The sequence below is a fragment of the Rattus norvegicus genome, chromosome 8 (assembly GCF_036323735.1).
Source record: "Rattus norvegicus strain BN/NHsdMcwi chromosome 8, GRCr8, whole genome shotgun sequence".
NCBI classification, from domain to species: Eukaryota; Metazoa; Chordata; class Mammalia; order Rodentia; family Muridae; genus Rattus; species Rattus norvegicus.
The window spans coordinates 123107821-123129777 of record NC_086026.1 but is presented as its reverse complement, the minus strand read 5'-3'; the positions used below and the strand labels follow the sequence as shown (position 1 = coordinate 123129777).

Genomic DNA, 21957 nt, shown 5'->3' with positions numbered 1-21957 from the left:
AACGCGGATAGCATTGCACGACGGCCCCGCGCGGAGCGGGCGGCGGGTACATCCAATATCTTCCCGCCGATGAATAATTCAGGGCGGCCCGCGGGGACCTGCGGCCCCGCGCCGCGGAGCGCCTGAGGCCGGAGAAGGGTCGGAGCGCGCGCGCTAGAGAGAGCTAGGAGGCCCGGGGACACGCGGGCGCCGGGCCGCGTGGGGCGCGCGTGCGTGTGAGCGCACAGAGACCGCGGCCCGGCCGGGCTGCGCACAGACGCGGAGTGTGTGGGGCGCGCGTGCGTACTTGGCACGCGTGCTTCCGCGGGCCGGGGGCCCCCGCACGAGGTGCAGCTGCGCGCCCGAGCCGACCGCGCCGCGGGGGAGGCTGCGCCTCGGCCGCCACGCAGGAGCTTCTGCCGGCGCGTCATGCGGCGGGGAGGCCGGCCGCGCGTCCCGGGACTAGGACTGTTGCGACTCCAGGACGTTTTCCCCTCCCTCCAGGAGACTCAATCCATTTAGCCCGAGGGCAAAAAAAAAAAAAAAAAAAAGCAACACAAGCAAGACTCGTCGGGACCAAATTGTTTTGCGCCGCGGGGACCGGATTCCACGGCGGACTTTGAGACTTGTGCAGGCGCTCGTTTTCTGCGGAGTAGCAGTGCAAACCCGCCCTGCCGAGGTGGCTCAGGGGTCGCCTCCACCGCGTCCTTGATGCGCTCTGCTGAGTGAGCCGCGCGCCCTCCTCCTCGCCGCACGCCCTCTGCCCTCCGGCCCGCCTGCAAATGGCTTCGTTCCCTGAGACCGACTTCCAGATCTGCCTGCTGTGCAAGGAGATGTGCGGCTCGCCCGCGCCTCTCTCCTCCAGCTCGTCCGCCTCTTCATCGTCCTCGCAGACGTCCACGTCGTCGGCGGGCGGCGGCGGCCCCGGGGCGGCGGCGCGGCGCCTGCACGTCCTGCCCTGCCTGCACGCCTTCTGCCGGCCGTGCCTCGAGGCGCACCGGCTCCCGGCTCCCGGTGGCGCCGGCCCCGCCGAGGCGCTGAAGCTGCGCTGTCCTGTGTGTGACCAGAAGGTGGTCCTGGCCGAGGCGGCAGGCATGGACGCGCTGCCGTCGTCCGCCTTCCTGCTCAGCAACCTGCTGGACGCCGTGGTGGCCACCGCCGACGAGCCGCCGCCCAAGAACGGGCGCGCGGGTGGCGGCCCCGGGGGCGCGGGCGGCCACAGCAATCACCGGCACCACGCGCACCACCCGGCCCAGCGCGCCGCCGCTCCAGCGCCGCAGCCGCCGCCCGGCCCGGCCGCTTCTCCAGGGTCGCTGTTGTTGCGCCGGCCGCACGGCTGCAGCTCCTGCGACGAGGGCAATGCTGCCTCGTCGCGCTGCCTCGACTGCCAGGAACACCTGTGCGACAACTGTGTCCGCGCGCACCAGCGCGTACGCCTCACCAAGGACCACTACATCGAGCGCGGCCCGCCGGGGCCTGCGGCCGCCTCCGCGGCGCAGCAGCTGGGGCTCGGGCCGCCCTTCGCAGGCGCGCCCTTCTCCATCCTCTCGGTGTTCCCGGAGCGCCTCGGCTTCTGCCAACACCACGACGACGAGGTGAGTGCGCGTGGGGCGCGTGCGAGGGGAAAGGGACTTTTTTGGGGGACTTTTAATCGCCACCCTCACCCCACCCCCCTAAGTTCCTTGGAGAACCAGGACTTGACTGTTTACTTCTCTGCTAGTCCGAAGAATCCCAAAGCACGAGATTCCCTCCTTTTTTGTTTCATTTGTTTCTTTTTAGTGGTGAGGTTCGAACCCAGGGCTTATGCTATCCAAGTTTGCCCAGGAAATGGACTCCCAGACCGCGGATCTCACTTTTCTTTTTTCATTTATTTATTTATACTCGTGTGTGTGTGTGTGTGGGGGGGTGTATGTGTAGGTCAGAGGATAATTTTCAGGAGAATGCTCTTCTCACCAAGTGGGACCCGGGACCCCCAAATCAGGTCTTTCAGGTTTTATGGCAAATGCTCCTTGACCAATAAGTCATCTCACCAGCCAAACTTCATTAACTAATACTTTTTCTCCTGTGCGATAAAATGTGCAATGGGTTTATCTTGCTAGGCACGAGTTGCGAGGAGATAAGTGTGTTTGTGGATTCGTGGACTTCTTTTGTGTGGGCCCGCCAGAGGCCGCCCAACGTGCTTAGAGGGCTCTGGGGTGGGGAAGGGATGGTTGCAGTGCGGGGGTGGCTCCCCACGTGCGTGCCGGGCCGGACGACTTGATTTTTGTTGTCAGCTGCACAGGTTGGCATTTATCGCGTTGTCTGCCAGGACGTCGGCAAGGGGTCCAGCCCGTGCCATTTTACTAACCAAGGAACCCCGTATTAAGTCCTTATTTCTGCTTCTACAATTGTCCTACACACTATGTAAAACGTGTTCTGGTCGGTAAGTGCCCACGTGCAGTGACCATGTGGCTCCTGGGGTTCCTTGAGAGAGAAGATAGAAGCCAGGTTGGGACCACCGCAGTTGGGTTCCTGTCGCTGTTCCCAAGCCGGCCCCATCTCCCATCCCGCGGGGACCCTGTGGCCACCCTGCAGCCACCCTGCATCATCCACAGGTTACTCTGCTTGCCTTGGAAAAACGGGGAGCCTCCCTCAGCTCGAACTCTGGGGGCAGTGCAGAATCTGACGGCAGCACTGCCGCCCTCGGACCTGATTATCCCTCTGGGCATTATTTTCACTGTGGTATTGGACCACCTTCTGTTCCCGAGAACCCCACTGGAAGCTAGGGGAACAGGCTAGGCGGGACTACCCTTAGCCTTGATAGGTTAGGTAACCTCGTCTCAATCTGTAAGTGTAAATCTGAGACCCCTGTGCGTGTGCGGTGGCGTTCCTGTCGTTGGGAGGAAGGACAGCAGGGGACAAACACAATCCCTCGTGGCTAAGCGTGGGATTGCCCGCACCGCCGCAGCGGGGTCCACCTCCTAACGTGTTATTTGGGGAGGAGGGCGGAGTTATCCTCTGACGGCCTTAAATTGGCTGAGGTTGGGAAGAAAATTAATTTTAATGCTAAGAGAGTAGAGCTTTAAAAAAGGTTTCTTTTGAAGTGAAGTCGGTGACTCACTTCGGTTTTCAGCCCAGGGTTGACCCCCGTTTTCTCGGATTTGTGGTTGGATGTTTCTAGTATGTTCTTATATTACTTTTAAGAAACTCCCCAGAGCAGTAAGGTGGAGCCAGTCCACTTGGTCCTAATCTTAGGGTCAAATTGGAGGAGCCCCCTGTAACGGGGTTATTTTCCCTCCGCTGGGGGAGAGGAAGTGTTGAAATGTCATTTTTTAAAAAAAAATTTCTTTATTTTTTATTTTTTGGTTAGTTTTTAGTCAAAGATGCTCCAGTCTGCTGTAGGTGTTTGGTAAGGCTGATTTGAGAAAGGCCAACTCCCCGCGTGTTTATTTTGAGATAGGGTCTCTTTAGCCTAGGCTGGCTTGGAACTATGTAGCCCAGGTTGGCTGGTCTCTGGTCCAGTCATAATCCCTCAACTTCCCAAATGCTGAGATTACAGGCGTGAGCCACCACGACTGGCTCTACTTCAAAACAACATAAAAACATTTTGGAGTAAGCAGACAAAATGAGTTTCTCGATGGCCTCTTCCTACGAATACTTCATACCTCCTTATCACCTGCCGCTCTCCCCTCATAAATACATACCTGTGTTGGGGGTCTGAGGCCACGGCAGCTTTGTGGTTTTCCTTCACAGAGGTGGTCCTCCCTCTAACCTTCGGAGCTCCCCTCATCCCTACAGAGGCCACCTTGAGGGAAAGCGGGGTTTTTTCCTCCTCAGGGGATGGAAAGGGGCGATCCCTTTCTCTGCAGATGACACAGTTTCATTACTTGCCATGTGTGGTTTATTCACTGTAAATTATCCAGAGCATTTGAACCGTGTGCAAGAGGCTCTTTTTAACGGGGGTGGGGTGGGGCAACCCAGATGCCTTTAAAGCCCCTTTCTGCATGTGTGGTCAGGGAGGGAACCTCAGGTTTGTTGAGTGATTTTTCTCAGCTTTTCTCTACAGCAAGAAGCTTGGGAATTGTTAGGTTCTTAAGACCCACAAGCCTCCTTTTCCCTCTGATGGAACCGATCTTTATTGCTTCTGTCTGGGAAAAGAGTACCTGAGACTCTTGGGCCGGGTGATTGATAGGTGGGCTGCTGTCTTCACATTTTTGAGGGGCGTGATAGATGGACCTCTGTCTTAACCGTGGGTACAGAGCTTTCTCTCTTGGATTTCACTGTGCCATCCGGTGTTTAAAATATGTGACTATGTTACGTTAATCCTCAGCAGGGTGAAATGATTTGGGGTATCTTTTCCTTTTGGGGGAACTGATGGTGATGTGACTGGAGTCCCTTCCTTGCTTGTCACCCAACCTCTAGGGGAGAAAAATGTAGTTTCCCTGGGGAGGTGACCTATCTTTAGGTATCATGTGGAAACTGAGGCAAGATGTCTGAATATTTAACTGGTTTAAGTAAAAATTACAAGGACTGGAGCCCAACAATCAGGCTATTCCCTGCAATCTCAGGATGAGGCAGGAGCATGGCTAAGATTCTGAGACAAGCCTGGTCTACAAAGTGAGATCCTATTTCAAAAAACTGAAAAAAAAAACATTTAAGAAGGAAGCATTTGGGTTCCCATTAAAGGGAGAAACGCTTACTTGGGCTCTTGGCTAGTTTTGTGCCTAGAGAGCAAGTTGGTCCTGTGAGGCACTGTGTACCCTCAAGAAGAGGGAGAAGACTTCTGATTCTAGGGACAGGGGCCCCCATGACCACATACATAGTCTTGAAACCTTGTGGAAAGCTCAAGACTTGGGGGATTTTCCTGTCTCCCCAGTGGGTAGCTAGGATGTGTGAGCCCTTTGCTACTTTGGAAGCCGCCCTGGGAAGGAAATCAGTTGAGTGTCCCAGGACTTGGTTAAAATGGCAGGACTCTTGGGGACCTGCAGAACAGGTAGATGATGCTGTGTGGTGTGACAGACATTGTTCCTGGCTGTGGGGAGAGGCCTGCCTAGGATTTGGCAGGAAGAGGTTTTGAAGTTTTGGATGGAAGCTGGTGGGGTTGAAGGTATTGAGGAGGCTCACCCAGCCTGAAGCTGGGTTCTGGAAAGAGAGAATTCAAAACCAACCTAACTCAGAGTACGGAGTCCTGCTGGAGGGCTGTCTTTCTCCCAGAATCCTGATCTGGTTCAGGCCTCCCATCATTTTGAACAAGGTAATTTGCTGCCTAAAATAGTAATAATTGGTAAAGTTGGTTGTCTGAGTCTCTGTCTCTGATCCTAGAGTGAGCGTCACTGAGCCTGTATTCTGCATTGCTGTTGGTTTGTTTTGCGTTCTCAGGGGTGAAGCTGCTCTTGGCCGGCAAGGGACTCGGTGTCTCTTAAAACGTCATGTGTATTTTTTGTGTGAATTACAAAGCCCATGCAAGATGGTTTTAAAACCATACAATTTATTTTTCATTTATACATGAAGGTCAAAGTAGTGGTTTCTCGATACACCCTCCCCACCCTCATTTTGTTTTTAAGTCAGGACCTTCCTCCATATACCACCCTGGATTTTCCTCATCCTGATTCTCCTGCCTCACCAGGCCAAAGAGTTAAGAGATAGACTCTTGTCACAACCGAACTGACCAGAAAAATACTCTCCATTCTACTTTTTCCTGGAGGTTGTATTTATGGTAAACTTTGAATTTCTACCAAAAAAAAAAAAAAGGGATTTAAATAAGAAATCTCACTGGTGGGAGGGAGATGAAGTTCCCAGGTTACACACAGTGCTTGCACCTCCTCTGTGGGCCACAGAGCCAAACTTTTGACTATCCCGTATGTGATTACAGAGGCGACTGCCCGAGGTTTAGCAAGGAAATGCTTTCTTCCGTGAGTGTAAAAACATGGTGGACACTTGCTGACTGTTAAGCTTTTGTCAGTTGTTACCTGGGATAGTCCTCGAAGTGCACAGAGCAGGCCTTCAGCGTGGGGGGAGGGGGGAAGCCATACACCGGAGCACTCGGAGTCTGTGGTATCTTCCTGGTATGGGGACCCTTCTGTGTTTGCTTCTGAAATTATCTCAAGGAGGGGAGGGAAATCTGGAAATTGCATAGACTTGATGGTTGTTTATAAAGTTTGATTTTCAGTGTTTGGATTATGTATTTTTGGATATCGGTGAAGATGTTTTAAAGGGAAAAGGAAAGTTAACAGGCTTCTCTTTCTTTTATCAAGAACATATTCCCCCCCCCCAAGTTGAGTCCGGATAGAGAAATCTTGAAAGTGTTTGGAGACTAATGAAATTGCTAACCCTAACCGGGGCGTTCCCTTTTATTTTAGCTAGATAAATGCTACTTTTTAGGAGAGTCCCAGCCCTTCTTTCCGTAGTCCTGCCGTTTGTTAACCCCCCCCCCCCTTAAAATGGCCGCAAATTTCTCCGGAATGCCTGAGCCACTTGCTAAACCTAGCCTTTTGTCTTTTAAAACTCAACTTGGTTGTGGGAGTGGTAAATGTGGTGGAGTGGCTCACGTGGGGTTTGGTTTCTTTTAAGTTGGGGTGGAAGGCGTGTCGGTTTAATTTATTCGAGGTTCTGATTTGTTCTTCCCCTCCCGTTGGTTCTGCTTTTGTAGCCCCGGCTAGCTTCGAACTCAGCTTTTCCTGCCTCAGCCTCCCCAGTGGTGAGAGAGCTCGCTCTCTCGGGGCCCCTCGCTTGAGCTGTGCAGTTCTAAAAGATTTAAACCCCGCTGGCGGCTCAGGGTCACGTGGTGGTTCACTCGCCCTCGCTGTTTCTCCATCCAGTTCCAAACACAGGTCAAGGTTTATTGTAGCTGGGTTCGTTCCTAGCAAACAGTGCTGGAAGATCATCGAGACGAATTTAACCCCTTGTTGCAGTTTCAAAATATCCTTTCTTTACCCTCCACCTGAAACGCAAAGATGGCGCCCCAAAGGCTGTTCCGCCATCTCCGTTTTGAAAGACAAGCTAGGGGAGGATAGGATGAAGAGTTGCCATTGCCATCCACGCGGCCCGATGAAGACCCTCCACGGCCTTTCTGATTGGTTCCCTCAGCTTTCCGTCCCTCCATCCTCCCGTCCACCTGAGACCTGCTTGCTTGTGTCTCTGGGGGTTTGTGTGTGTGTCTTCCACTGTGGAAGGGTGAGTTACTTTAATCTTTGAGACCCAGGCCTCTCAGGGAGCCCAGCCAGCCCGAAGTCCTGCCTGGAACCCAGGTCCTCAGGAATTGCCAGATGCGAGTTACCACCTACCAGGCAGTCTCCCCAGCCCCTTTATTTGGTTTGAAACCAAATGGATTGACTGGCTCTGGGCTTGGGAGGGGCTTAGGCAAGGTGCTAGTTTATTTGCATCTGAAAGTGAATTAGCTTCCCTTCCTTGGGGTTAAACTTGGAAACTTGGATTTGTTTACTACTGGCTTTTTTTAAGGGGAGAGTGAACTGTTGTTTCTTGGACACCCCCCCCCCCCAGTCTACTGAGTATTTTTGTGAGATCTATATTAAGTTGGCTTTTTTTTCCCCCCTTAAAGTAGATTTCTCAAGATTAGTTTTAGTTTATGCTCAGGTCAGCCCAGCCTATTGGCAGTCTCCCAGCAGAGATCACAGCTTAATTATCATATGGATCCCCACCTCCAAACCTCGAAGGTTCTGCCACCCAGATGGCTTTGGAGGAGGATGCCTCTGAGGCTGGCTGTTCTCAGTGTTAGAAGTTGTGACTGGGTTGATTGGGGGGTTTTGTCTTAAATAGGTTCATTCTGCTAATTCTGAGTAGTTGCGTGTGCACGTGTTTGCTTTTTTTTTTTTTTTTTTGGTTCTTTTTTTCGGAGCTGGGGACTGAACCCAGGGCCTTGCGCTTCCTAGGCAAGCGCTCTACCACTGAGCTAACTCCCCAACCCCACGTGTTTGCTTTTTTGAGCGAGTGTCTCACTGCGTACATAACTTTGGCCGATTCCCCTCCTCTGCCTCCCGAGTGCTGGAATGAAAGATGTACACTACCAGGCTCAGCCCCTGCAATCTTTTTTTTTTTTTTTTAGTTAGTTAGTTTTATGTGTGAGTATTTTGCCTGCGTGTACGTCCATGTACCACACGTTCCCGATGCTGGCGATGATTACAGGAGGATGCCTGTCTGCCTGGGACCGGAATTACAGGCGGTCGTGAGCTACCACGAGGTGGTGGGAGGAAGAGCTTGGAAGAGCTGAGCTCTCTAAAGCACCTCATGTTAGCTTTTGATCGCAGTCATTTCCCCGTAAGCATTTTCTTGGGTAGCCAGTGTCAGCGGAAACAGTTTGAAGTAGAGACATATAGGAAGAAAAAGACTGAGGAGAAGGCTTTGCTTCCCCGTGTGTATCTTGGAATTTGAAGCATGAATCGGGGAGAGGCCCTGAGGTAGGGCAGTGGTAGCTCAAACCTTTAATCAGTCCCAGCCCTCCGGAGGCAGAAGCAGGCAGATCTCTCGAGTTCAAGGACAGCCAGGGCTACACAAAGAACCCTTCATCTTAGGGGACCCCCCAAAACAGATCAAGTTTCATATCTCACCCGTTGCTAGCTCCATTCTATAGTTAAGTCAGTTACAGGATGTTTGACTAGTTGCTTTCTAGCCATAACCATTTGCAGAGTTGAAAAAAAAATGTTTTCTGTGGCTCACCCTCAAGTTGTATGCCAGGCACCCCCTCCTGCAGCACACAACTGGCCTCTTGGTATCCACGCCTGTGTGTACGTATACATAATTAAAATTAGTTTTTCATTTGGGTACAGTGGCTCACGGACCGGGCCAGCTTAGTTATAGTCTGGAGTCTGGGACAGGAGGGATGGGCTAGGCTAGCCTGAAGCTCAGAATGCAAACAGCGCCCAGGATTCTGAACAAGTAAAACCCGGCTTGTTCTGTCTTCTCCCTTGGGAAGGCAAGTCCTCCAGCGAGCCACACAGCACCTCTGCCCTGAGTGGTGCCACCACATTTTTTTTCTTTTTTTTGGAGCTGGGGACCGAACCCAGGGCCTTGCACTTGCTAGGCAAGCGCTCTACCACTGAGCTAAATCCCCAACCCCGGTGCCACCACATTTTAACACGTGCAGTTTCATTCTGTGCCCTCTGGGATCCATGCCAAGACGGGGAGGGAGATGGGGTGTTGATTTAGAATCCATCCTTGGCTTCCAGCCAGTGTCTTGCCCAATGTATGCATAAGTGTGGGGTGATAAAGCCAGGCATAGTAAAGATAGATAATGCATCATTCTGTGCGTGTACGTAATGCATGGTGCACAGTGGAGGTCGGAGGACGACTTTATGGATGGAATTCCTTCTCTCATGGCTTGAGATGGGGTCGCACTGTGTAGTCCCTGCTGGCCTGTAGGGCAGGCCCTGCCCTGTAGGGCAGGCTGGTCTCAGACCCACCTACCTCTCTGCCTTCAGGGTGTGGGTAATCACACATGGACTGGGTTTCCTCTTCCCTTATTGGGGGGGTTAGCCTACTCACTCATCCTTTACATTAAGACATTGGTAGCCCAGGATAGCCTTGAGCTCAGTCATTTTGCCGTGATTGCAGGCGTGGTCCGCACCTCAGGTCCCGCTGGTGCTCCCTCTAAGACAGTATTTTTTGTCATTAAACCTGCAGCTGAGGCAGAGGGATTGAAAGTTCCCAGGCCGCGCTAGAAGGCTACAGAGCTTGCACGACTTGCTTTTGGGCCAGAAGTTTCTGGTTGATGACCGAAGTGATACTGGGAAGCGCTTTGGATGGCCTCTTAGTCACAGCCTGTGGGCTGGAGGGGAAAGGGAACAGGGCAGGAGGTCACAGCCTTCCCCGTGTGGCTGCTTTGTATGTGGTCTGTCACTGAAATCCAAGTGCTAAGAATCATGGTAGTGGGCAGGGTGGATGAGTTGGGCTGCAGGTCTTAGATTGGAGAATGGAGGCCGATGTGGGCGGAGTCCAGGAAGTGTGTTGTGATGGGGAGCTCCACCCCCTTTTGAACCCCCGTGGAGGGTATGAAGTTCCCCTTCCTGGAGCCTGGTGGGTTTGAATATATCAGCTAGGAGCCAGAGAGCTTTGTTTAGACCAGAGACTGGGCTTGGTGGCTTATGCTTGTCATTAGGAGAACTGCTGTAAATTCAAGCCCAAGGCAAGGCTACATAGGAAGATCCTGCCTAGAGAGGACCCGTCGGATGGCCAAATTGGTGGTCTGTGTCCACCAAGCCAGAAGCCCTGAGTTCAGCCCCCAGGATCCCACCTGGCAGAATGAGAAAACTTAACCCCTTGCAGGCTGTCATCTGTCCATGCATGCCTGGCCGTGGTTGCAGTCAGAGCAGACAGTGGAGAGCAGCTTCCCACCCAGGTAGAAAGGCGTGGGTAGATTCCCTCTAGCCGTCCTTACGTGGGTTCCCGTGGGCTGCTCAGTTTGTGCTGAGTGCCGCAGCTACTGGACCGTGAACCCTGCTGGTAAGGCCCGGTAAAACATCGTTTGATCAGGGGAAGCGGAGTTTTTATTATTTCCTTGGTCTTTTTGAGACAGGGTTTCTCTGTAGACCAGGCTGCCCCAGAACTCAGAACAAACACAGACGAAGCCGGTCCCCCTCGCAAACGATTTTAACAGGCTGATTCTGTAATCTCATCTGGAGACTGGAATTTTCTCCTGGGCCCATGCACACGGAACCGACACACTCAGGCCAGGGCCTTGGGGACTCCCTCTGAGGGTCAGCAGCCTCTACCTCTAAACCCACTCACCTGAGGGAGAGCCTTTCTGATGACATCATTGTGTTTGTTGATAGTCCTTGCCTGATTGAAGGGCGGCTGGCAGCCTGAGTGCCGAGGTTTGCCGGTGCTATGTGGGTGGCTGCCACGGGAAGACAGCGAGGAATGGGTCCCGTTCCAGTTGGCATTTGGTATTGCGTGTGATTAATTACAGACTTCAGATGGGAAGGAAGGCTAAGCACTGGTTGCAGGAAGGCACCCGACCTGGCACTCTCTTCCCCTCCTCATCTGTCTTTGAATGCCGCTCCGGCATCTGTCCCTCCAGAGAAATGATGACTAATGCCTGCCTGCCCGGGATTCCCTATTTGGATGGCTTCCCTTATTATAGATTTTTAGCATATTTTGGCAACACCTGTTCTCTGTAAAAACTGCTCTAGTCCCTCGGGTGTGGCTCAGGCATTTTACTCCCACCCAGCACTTGGAGGCAGGGGTAGGCAGATCTCACCGGGTCCTGCTAAGTTCTAGGACAGCCAGAGCTACATCGGGAGCCCCTGTTTTAAAAATCAAACAGCAAAAGCGAACTACCCCCACTGTCCAGCTAGCTTCTGGATCTTTTCATTGGATGCTGTGAGGGGGATTTCTGAGTGTTTTAAGTTTACGGGCGTTATGCTCGAGTGCACGAGTTTGCCCACAGAGGTCAGAAGAGGACTGGCGTCACAGGCAGTTGTGAGCTGCCATCTGGGTGCTGGGAATCAGTGAGAGAAAAGCTTGTCCTTTAACCTCTTGTCATTTTTGTTCAGACCCTTATTCCTATTTCTCTATGAGCGTGTCTGTAGGTATGTGCATGCGAGGGAAGGTGCTCGCCACGAAGAGGCCAGACGAGGGCACACGAGTCCCCGGCCCGGCTTCTGAGCTGCCTGGTGTTAGTGGTACTTGCTCTTGTCTGTCTGTTTGTTGTTAGATTTTTGAGATGGGGTTTCTCTGTGCAGCAGTCCTAGTTGTCCTGGAGCCCTTCGTAGACCAGACTGGGTTCACAGAGATCTGCCTGCCTGTGTCTCCCAAGCGCTGGGATTAGGTGTTCACCGCTGTGCCTGCTCTTGGTGTTTTCTGTTGCTGTGGTGAACACCATGACCGACCAGAACCAATTTGGGAGAGCAGAGGGTTTATTTCCACTCACTGTACATGCTCTTAACCAGCTCTCCAGCCCTCAGCGTGGGCTCTGTCACTGAGGTGCTACACTGGGTTTCGGGGTGGGTTTCGTTTCTGTTTTAAGACTCTAGCTGGTCTATGTTGTGCAACCCAGGACGGCCTCATTCTTACAGAGTTGCCTTTCTTTCTTCAGCCTCCTGGTCTAGTCTTGCAGGCTGGAGTCACCACACTGGTTGCTACTTTATTTCCGATGTACTTGTTCCCGTTGGTATAGAGTCACCATGAATGCAGGAGGATGGCTTGTTCATGCAAGCAAACACACGCCGAGTATGCCCCTTTCTCGCACACCTACCCCCTTCCCCACACTTCCTCTGCAGTCCCTTGTTTTGGGGCCATACATATATTTTCTCCTCATTTTTCTGACAGTACTAAGATTATTGTTTTATGTTCATGAATGTTTGCCTGTGCAGTGTCTGAGAAGTCTGAAGAGCTCCCTGGACACAGAAGACTCTGAGCCACCATGTGGGTGCTGGGAACCCGAACCCCGGTCCTTTGAACCTTGGATCGATCTCACTGGCCTAGCACCGGAGCTTTTCCCTCTTGGATGTGTGATGCGCACATTAGGTGTTTTTTTTTGAGTTCTCATCATTTCCCTCCCTTCCAGAGAGCATCCAGTTGGCCTTGAATTCATGGGTGCTGGATTTTCCTGCTAACTCTTTAGGGGTGAGTGGAGAAGCCAAGCACCGTGTTTGCATTTATGACGCTCATCTCTTCAGGGACTCTGCCTGCTCCTAGGCCCATAGAACTTGCTGCTTGCCTGCTGCAGTGTGAAATCAGCTCTTTTTTTGGCTGCTTTGGTGACAGCGCAAGGCAGGAGCTTGGGGTGCGTTTTGTTCTAATAAGTGATCGATCTATCTATCTTTCTTTCTTTCTTTCTCTCTTTCTCTTTCTTTCTTTCTTTCTTTCTTTCCTTTCTTCTTTCTTTCTTTCCTTTCTTCTTTCTTTTCTTTTCTTTTCTTTTCTTTCTTTTTTTTTGGAGCTGAGGACCGAACCCAGGGCCTTGCGCTTGCTAGGCAAGTGCTCTAGCCACTGAGCTAAATCCCCAACCCCTAAATGATGTTTCTTTAGTCACACTTGAGGATCTTCTAAAAACTGACCTTTGTTTATGGATTTCTCTTAGCCATTAGAATGCTATCTTTCTGAATCTGTCCAGCTCTTCAGTCTTTCTCTGCCCTTCCCCTTGTCTCTGCTCAGTTTACAGCCGGATGGGTGAAGGTAACAGCTATTCCTGTGGCCGCCTTGTTCCTGTTTGTGAAAGTCCTGGCTCCTCCTTGTCCTGATTCGACACACCCACCGTGTGCGAATGTGGTCTTTAGGTTGGTTGTCTGTAGGTTTCAGTCAGTTAGATGTAGTTTATGTGCATGAGAGTTTTGTTCATACATGTGTATATGTACGTGCATGTGTGCCAGGTTCCCGTGAGGTTTGGAGAGGGCATCAGGTGCCCCAGGGACTGCACAGTCCGATTTTCCTTCTTTAATTTTTTTTCTTTTATTAAAAACACGGGAGTCTAGTTTCTTCCCTACGGTCCTTGGGTACATAGAAAGTGAGTGCTAACCTGATTGGCTGTCTGGTCCTTTCTGTTAAAGGCTTGTGCGGCCCATGCATGGCCTTCACTCTGTCAGGCTGACAGGAATGTTTGGTCCTTTCCAGCCTCTCCTGGCCTGGTGTCATTCGTCCGTCCGTCTGTCTGTCCGTGCTCCCCCCCCCCCCCACCAACTCAGAGACAGCCGCAGAAGAGCCACACAGAAGAGGCACGAGATGCGAGATGTTAGTAGGCCCATGCCTTGCTCTTGAGCTGCCCCTACCCCTAGCCCCATTCCCTCCTCCTCTGCCTGCTCAATGGAAGAAAAATGGCGAGTCCTGTTTTACCTCACACCTCCATGATTACCAGGAATGGCTGATGGGTGTAGCTTTCATACGGCCTGTTGCTCATATGGGTTTCATGTACTTCGGCCAGTTTCCTATTTTTGGAAATTGCGTTGTATTTATTTTTACATCACACGGAGGTCAGAGGACAGTTTGAGGGGGCTTGTTTTCTCCTTCTGCCTGTGTGTCTTGAGGGTCGTCAGGCTTTGCAGCGGACACCTCCACCTGTTGAGCCATCTGGAAGACCCAGTAAAATAGATTTCAGGGGAGGTGGTTTTTTTGAGAGAGGGATTTTCTTTGTGGTCTTGACTACCCTGGAACTCAACTCTGTAGACCAGGCTGGCCTTGAACTCAGAGATTCCCCCTGCCTCTGGCTCCCAGAGCACTGGAATTAAAAGCAAACCTTAACCAGTAAAATAATTTTGATAAGGAGAACGTCGAGGCTGGTCCCACCAAGTGGGTGGGTCTTAGTGGTCAAGTTGCCATGTCCTGCCTCACGTGCAGGGTGTCTACCTGGAAGGCACTTAGTTTCCAAAGAAGACCCGAGTGCCTCTCCCCCAACCCCCTCCATTACAAACTTTTGCTGTTTCTGGGCCACTATGCAAATGGCCAGGGCACATTGTTTGCTACCGAGCAGATGCCCACTGGGAGGCCAATTCCTCAAGGACTGCCTGGAAAACGTGGAGGGGAAGTCCATCCCATCCATGCGATTCTCACTGAACTGCCTTGCCTGACTCCTTTTGGATGTTTAGAGAAAGACACAACAGAAAGAAGCAGAGTTACATTTTGGGAATCCTTGTATCTCCAGAACAGGGAAAGACAATTACCCAGCAGCACTTGGGGCATGTTATTACTAAAAGTGCTTTATACTTCTGGTAAATATTTTTAAAAAGTTAATCGAGCAGCCACACCGGCCGGATGGGTAGGTGGTAGAGAAGCTGAAAAGCCAGCTTTCCTGTGTTGTTAACAGAGGCAATCAGGCAGGGCAGGATAGCCAGGAGCTCCCTTTGATATTCACAACATATTTTCTTCAGGGGCAATCAGCCTGAGGTCAGTTATCTAGGCTGACAGCAAGTGTTTTTTGTTTGTTTGTTTTGTTATTTTCAGAAAATGTTGTGGGTGTTTTTTTTTTTTTTTTAAGCTTGTTAACGGTGTAGAGGATGAAAATGGGGGTTGGGTGGGTCAGGCAGACAGACAACTCTGCCATCTGAGACATTTCCCTAGCCCACATCAGGACAGTCTTCCCTTAGACCAGCTATTGTAAATGCCTTACAGAATGAATGGCCTTCCGCTGGTGATGAGGTCCCAGGGGAAGTGACCTGATCCCACCAGTTGGGAGCACATGACTCCCTGGTTTTTACTGTAGGCTGCAGGCTACTTCCTTCCTGAGGGGTCTAGAGCCCTCCTTCCTCACCCCAGAAGCCTAACTGTGGAGGGAGGCTCCCTCCACAGCCCTGTCAGGATGCAGAATGGACTTCAGCTTTAGTTTCCGTGTAATTCTTTCCTTCTGGGTAGTGGGACTTGAGTGTGTCGGACATGGGTGGGAGTTGGGCCACTTGACAGTCAGACATGGGGGAGCTGATGGGGGGGGTACCCAGGGAAGGAAAGAGCTAGCAGTGGTGCTCCCAAAAGACCTGGGAGCCTTTGAGTGATGGATCTTTGGAAATCTGGGCACTTAGAGCTCATCTCCATAGACTTTAGTTCAACCAGTGCCAAGTTAATTAGACTGGCTGCAGGAAGCTGTTGGGTTCCACTGAATATTTGCCTAATTAAGCTAATTAAGTTATTTGTGAGACCTCTCACAGGCTATCCCGGCACCCGTCGCGCAGCCCAAGTTCCTGAACTTGTAGCAGTCCTCCTCCCTCGTCCTTTTTAGAGCTGTGTAGTTAGTTGTTTTGCCTGCCAGGGTTGTCCTTTCTGCCCTCAGAAGGGAACCTTGTAGGTGTGCAACCCCCACGCCCTCCAGCCTAGGTGGCTCTGCTGTCTCTCTCCCCCACCATGTGATCACCCCTAGAGTCATCAGGCGGGGACAGAGGTGACCTCTCCTGCATTCTCAACTTCCGAAGAATCTCTGGTGGAATCTCTCTGAATCATCTCCTATGGCGACGGTGATGGAGCGCATGTTTGAACAACCCTACCTTCCCGGCTCAGTGGGGCAGGAGTGTTTGCCCTAGTTACCGCACCAGAGGAGCACAAAGGAGACCCTCGAGAAGCAGTTAATGATTAAATCCAGGGCTTTGGGCCTGTTTTCCTCCGAGATTGTTCCTTCCTGAACTTTGCTCCCCCACGCCCTGGGACTCACCCCACCCCAGCCAGCTTTGTAGACCTTGGTTTTGAGGTTCTCCTGGAGCCCAGCATCCAGAGGACAATGGGGCTCCCTGGTACCTCGCGCCCTGTTGTTTTTCTTGCTGACCTTCAGGCTCTGCTGTAGGAATTCCTCTCTGGGCTTTGTTCCCTGAAGGCTGGGAACAGCTGCCTCCAGCAGTGTGGGATGGGATGGCCTTGCTTTGTGTGGGTGACGTCACAGAAGCCTGCCCCTGCCCCTCAGGTGAGGGTATACCTGGCTGTGACTGGACCCCCAGACACCCCGAAATCAGACCTACTTAACCCGTTGGCCTTAAACAAAAGGCCTGTGGAGCGGTCCACCCATTTCTTAGATTTAAGTTGTGGATTGCCTTAAGTCCCAGTCTTTTCCTGTAAGGTGTGACTTGTCCCCACAGTTTACCAGGGAGCCCCTTCCTCACCAGATGCAGACTTGAATTTCAGACAGGCAATGACCTCTAGTGTTTAGTATGAACGTGTCCTCCCGTGCGGTGCGATGATCAGGTCGGTGTGAATCTGCCTAGTGCCTGGTGTGTGCACGTGGGCCTCGCAGGAGACATTTTGTCCTTGAAGAGGGCTAGGGTTAGCTGCAATGACATCCCACCCATTCATGCCCCAGGCAAGGGAGGAACCCCATGCTCTTCCGGATGTGACCGAGTCTGATGGAAGAGCTGCCTGTGGCTTCCAGAGCTAAGGCAAGCGGGCAGTGACTCCCACCATTCCTTGGGCTCTCCTTGAGCTGAGCCGAGAGTTCAAGAATCATAATTCCGGAGGAGGATTTTTAGGTTTCGTTATTTTGTGTATTTCTCTCCTTTGCTTTCATTCATTATTATTTTTTTTGATTTTTGTCTGCTTGAGATGGTTTCTGTACGTAACCCTGGCTGTCCCGGAACTCACTGTGTAGACCAGACTACCCTTAAACTCAGAGATTCACCTGTCTCTGCCTCCTGAGTGCTGGGGTTAAAAATGTACCGACTAAACCGCCGGCTTGGAACTCCTCTGAGTGTCAGCAAAGACTCCACAGCTCAAGAGAGCAGTCCCCGCAGGGTTGGGTGGGGTAAGGCGCCTGGGCAGGGCCTCACCTGCCCTTTTTCTGGTTCAGCATTTGGACTGCCTGGTGAGAAATCAGACTGATTCTATTCCTGCCCTGGGGGTGGGTGAGAGTGTCCTCTTATACAGTCTGATGATGGTGTAACTGTGTCAGGAGGCTCAGCCGTACTTACTTGGGATCCCACGCTGGGAGGTCTTTCCAGTCAGCATGCTTCTTAATCCCCCCCCCCTTTTTGATGTGTGTGTGTGTGTGTGTGTGTGTGTGTGTGTGTGTGTGTGTGTGTGTGTGTGTTGAGTGAGACAGGATTTTTTTTTATTTTTTTTTCGGAACTGGGGACCAAACCCAGGGCCTTGCCCTTGCTAGGCAAGTGCTCTACCGCTGAGCTAAATCCCCAACCCCGAGACAGGATTTCTCTGCAGTCCTGGCTGTCCTGGAACTCATGCTGTAGACCAGGCTGGCCTTGAACTCGGATCCTCTTCCCTTTGGTTCTGGAAAGCTGAAATTAAAAGCGTTCAGTACCACCATCTGACACATTCTTTTTTTTTAACTTAAAATTTAGGTGTATGGCTGCTTTGCCTGCCTACATATCTACACGCCATGTGGAAACAGTGCCTGCTGGGGTCAGAAGGCATCAGATGCCTCAGGACTGGAGTTGCAGGACCTTGTGAGTTGGGTTGAGCTCAGGGCCTCTGGAAAGGCAATAGTTAACTGCTGAGCCATCTCTCCAGCCCCTCTTAGTCCTCTTGACTGGACTGCCTGTTTTGTAACTGTTCATCTGAGCCAGGTGTGTGTTGACAGGTATCCACCAGAGAAGGCGGCTCAGATGTGGGTTTAAGCCAATAGAAAGTCATTATTAGCCGGCTGGCGACTACACTGCGTGTTCAGGATCCCAGTGTAGCACCGAGCCTTTTTTAGGGTGAGCTTTTAAGCACAAAAATCATGTTCTGGGTTGAGATAGCTAATAACAGTACGCTAGAAGCAGAGCTATAGAAGTCACAGGGCACGGTTAGTACGCTTTGAGGCTTTCCCAGAACTGCACGGGTTTTGCTGGATTAAGCCTTTGTTTTAGTTTTGGCAGGAGGTGCTGTCTTTGTGCTTCACCTTACAGCCTGCATGGTACTTCTGTCGTGGACTCAGTGGTGCTAAGGTCTGGGACCCTGTTACAGTGTGGTGGGTTGGGCCTGTAACCCAAGCAGAGGCCAGGAAGATGGAGGGAACTTGGGGTTTGTGAGACACTGTGGGGTGTGGCTGTGTATGAATCCCAGCACTCAGGCAGAATTGGTTCTAGCTAGGCCAGCCTGTGTGAGACTACGTCTCAAAATATATATGTATATGGAAAGTCACATTGTTAGGCTCAAAAGCTGCTAAAATACGTTTTAACTGGAGTTGAAATTTAATTTGGGTGTGTGGTCGAACATGCCTTTAACCCCCCATCACTTGGGAGTCAGAGTTCATCTCTGAGTGCAAAGCCAACCTGTTCTACATTGTGAGTTTCAGAATAGCCAGAGTGAGACTTTGTCTCAAACAAACAAACAAAACAACAAAAACCAAAACAAAATGGGGGGGGGTCTCATTTGAAGAATCGTCGCCCAGGGTAAGGATAGTTTTTGATACAGCGAATCTGACTGATGGAATGTGAAAGGATTGAGCCATTCATTCTACCCTCTCCGCGCTTGGCAAACAAACGCTTAATCCGCCAGTGCTCTGCTCCCTTCTTGGACAGAGTCCAGACCCGTGCCGAGGGGCAGGCCAAGAGAACTTGGTAAAATAACCACACCGAGATGGGACCTACTTGGAGAAATCAAAGCGTGGCGGCCTTCATACAGGGTTTCCTCCTCCCCTTTGCTCAGACCCCAGCTAGGTGTAGACCCTTCTGACAGGGTTGCCTCTCCCCCCCCACCCCCCAGAACCTTCTATTCTGCAATTTTGTACAACTTGAAACCCCTTCTTGAGAGGTGGGAGGAAGTGGTTAATCCGTACTTCCTTCCCTGGAGTTTTATGAGCCTCTGGAAGCCTGCCTTACCCTGCCTTAATGGTCATAAATGACCTTCTCCTCTCAAGGCAGGGCCAGGCCCCTATCATTGTGCCTGAACCCCCAAGCGGTTTGGCTTATTAAGTGCTTTTTGATGGCAGTAGCACTGATCTTCTGTAACTGGGAGGTGGAGGGGAAGCTTTAGCGTCACCCGCGGTGGCTGGAAGACCAGCTGGGAATGCTGTGCTGTGGCCTCCAGCCTGGGGCTGCCACAGTGGGGTGGGTTTGCTAGGTCCTTGCTGGAGGGGGGGGGGCGACGGGGGATAGTGTGTGACTGTGTGTGTGTGTGTGTGTGTGTGTGTGTGTGTGTGTGTGTGTGTGTGTGGTGTCCACATGCATGAACCAGGTGCACATGTAGAGGTGTGTACATGAACGAACAAGGCAAGACAGTCATGGCCTCAGACTCCAAGCCTCTCTACTCTCAGCTCACCCAACCTGGCTCAAGAGAGAGTGGACTGGAGTGTAGGCGACTGACTGTAGATGGGAAAAAAGAATCAGCTTTTACGCTCTGGATGTTAACATTGTTTGTGTGCCTGAGTTTTGTTGTAAAGGCCTTTGGGGCTTGCGTGACTCTTGGAGGCCTCACGTGGTGTCGAAGTGCTGGGATGGGTGGGTGTCTGCGCTGTACCTGGCGGATGGTTGATTTAGCAGCAGCGGGGCTGATCTCCGCGCCAGTCACCACCTGTCCTGCTAATAGGTCCTTCTTTTCTCTGTCCCCGCTAATCCTCCTGCCAGGGCTTTAACGACTGTACTCAGTCTTCTCCAGGAAGAAGGCTTAATGCCCGCCCTGTGTGCTTATCCTGTTACCCTGCTGGGTTTTTTGAGAACTGATGCCAAAGAGGCACCCCCTCCAGCCTGCCCTCTCTCTCTCAGAATCTTCCTGAATTTTAATGTTGTACAAATAACTCCAGGTGTCGTGGCTAAGTACCCCCCCAGCCCCAGTGGGAAATAAGATGTCAGAAAAACAACCATTTCCTTCCCAAAGACACGAAGAAGACTGGCTATATCAACCCAAGAGCCATGCCTTGGCCTCCCACATGTAAGGGGTTACAGGCATAGTAGCATTTTGCTGCCTGCTTGTATGCTTGCCGTGTTTATTACATTCTTGGTTAGTGTGATCCCTTAAATCAGAACCCTCTCTTGTTTCCTCTTTAATAAAGAGTTGGCTGAGGCCAGAGCATGGCTGTGAATTGCAGGTGCCAGATGCTCCACCTAAACTCTCAGATGTCCCCAGTGCCCCTGACCTGGCTGAGCAGCAGTTCCTAGGGAACAGGTTTGCTGTAGGTCCTATGGGTACTGCCCACCCCCCTCTCCCCCGCCAAATTGCCTTGGGACCTTTTTGAGTGCTAGCATTGCAATCCGTTGCCTTGGGCAAGACTTAAGCTATTTAAAATGGGGATGAGACTGGCCATCAAGCTGTTCCCTCGTCTGTCCATCCGTTGGTCCATCCAACCCTCCATCTGGCCGTCCAAAATGTCCCTGAGCAGGAAGCATTAACTAGTGGTCCACTTAATTTCACACACACACACACACACACACACACACACACACACACACACACACTGGGACTGGGGAGATGGTTCAGCAGTGAAGAACACTGACTGCTCTTCCAGAGGTCCTGAGTTCGATTCCCAGCAATCACATGGTGGCTCACAACCATCTGTAATGGGATCCGATGCCCTCTTTTGGTGTGTCTGAAGACAGCCTACATAAAATAAATAAATCTTTTTAAAAGAGAGAAAGAGATGGCGGAAGGAACACTGGAGAATACATGCTTTCATCGGTCGTGTTTGTCATGGAAGCCTGGGGCCTGTCAGATCCCCAACATCCACATAGAAGCTGCACATGGTGACATATATAATGGGGTGAGGTGAGGAGAATTGAGATAGCAGATCCCAGGCCAGCCAGCAAGGAGTTACAGGCTCAGTGAGAGACCAGCTCTCTCACAAAAAATAGGGTGGTTTATGATCAAGGAAGACACTGACCTCTGACTCCCACATACAGGCACATATCCATACACCCATAAAACATGCACCACATATCTACAGGGATAAAACTAAGGCTGAAAGCTACACCCAGCAGCATGGTTCCTATGCCTGTTGTAATCTTAGCACTTGAGTATTGGGGTAGCCTGGGCTAGAATAGCAGCCCATCTTTTTTTATTTTTTAAGATGGTGGTGGTCCTGTGTGATGTGTTAATTTGTTTTTGTCCCCACCCCGTAGGCTGGCTGCTGCTGCTGTGGGTGATTTTTTCCTGATAGGGTTGTGAATGTTTTCTCATTCTAAGTGTGCTCAGAGGATAACTGTTTTTTGAGTTTTGAGAGACCTCCACGTAAGCAGCTAGGCCGCAGCTGTCTGCTCTCATGCGTTTGACAAGTGTGCCTCTGTCTAGCCTCTGCTTTGTTCTCTGCACTCCTCCCCCTGGGTCAGGTAGGTACCCCAACAGCTGAGGTTAGCCCTGGGCTTGCCTTCTCTCCATCTCCACAAGAGAGAGCTCTGTTCCCTCTTAAAAGTCATACTGGGAAATCCCCAAAACGTGTTTCACAACACTTTGTGCGAGAGCAGGAGAGAGCTGCTCACCCCTGAGTGTGTGCTTAGCTCTCCTGGCCTTGGATTCCTGGTTGACAGGCTCATACTTCTGGTGCAAGCTCAGGAAGCTTGTCTCCAGCTGTGCTCCTGGGCCTGGGGTGTGTTCCTCCCTGCCCTCCTCTTCTGGGGTCAGAGGAATCCTGCTTGGGGAGTTCTGCAGGGTCTGGTCTGCAAGCTCTTATCTGGTCTCCAGAAGTCAGCTGGTCTGCCACACTGTCAGCCC

General features: G+C 51.6%; 1 protein-coding gene and 1 long non-coding RNA gene across 2 annotated transcripts in view; one reads left to right on the top strand and one right to left on the bottom strand.

The window, feature by feature from the left end:
- The first annotated feature begins 761 nt into the window (after positions 1-761).
- Trim71 (tripartite motif containing 71) overlaps positions 762-21957 on the top strand; it is a 52518-nt gene continuing 31322 nt past the window's right edge. Inside the window, exon 1 of the mRNA NM_001191801.1 lies at positions 762-1574. Within this exon, the coding sequence (NP_001178730.1) occupies positions 762-1574 (813 nt within the window). The remainder of the gene's footprint in view (positions 1575-21957) is intronic.
- LOC120094278 (uncharacterized) lies at positions 13837-16265 on the bottom strand. The gene is made up of 2 exons (XR_005488515.2): positions 16154-16265; positions 13837-13977 (listed from the first exon to the last, which is right to left on the bottom strand). It is a non-coding gene; the product is annotated as an uncharacterized LOC120094278 (long non-coding RNA).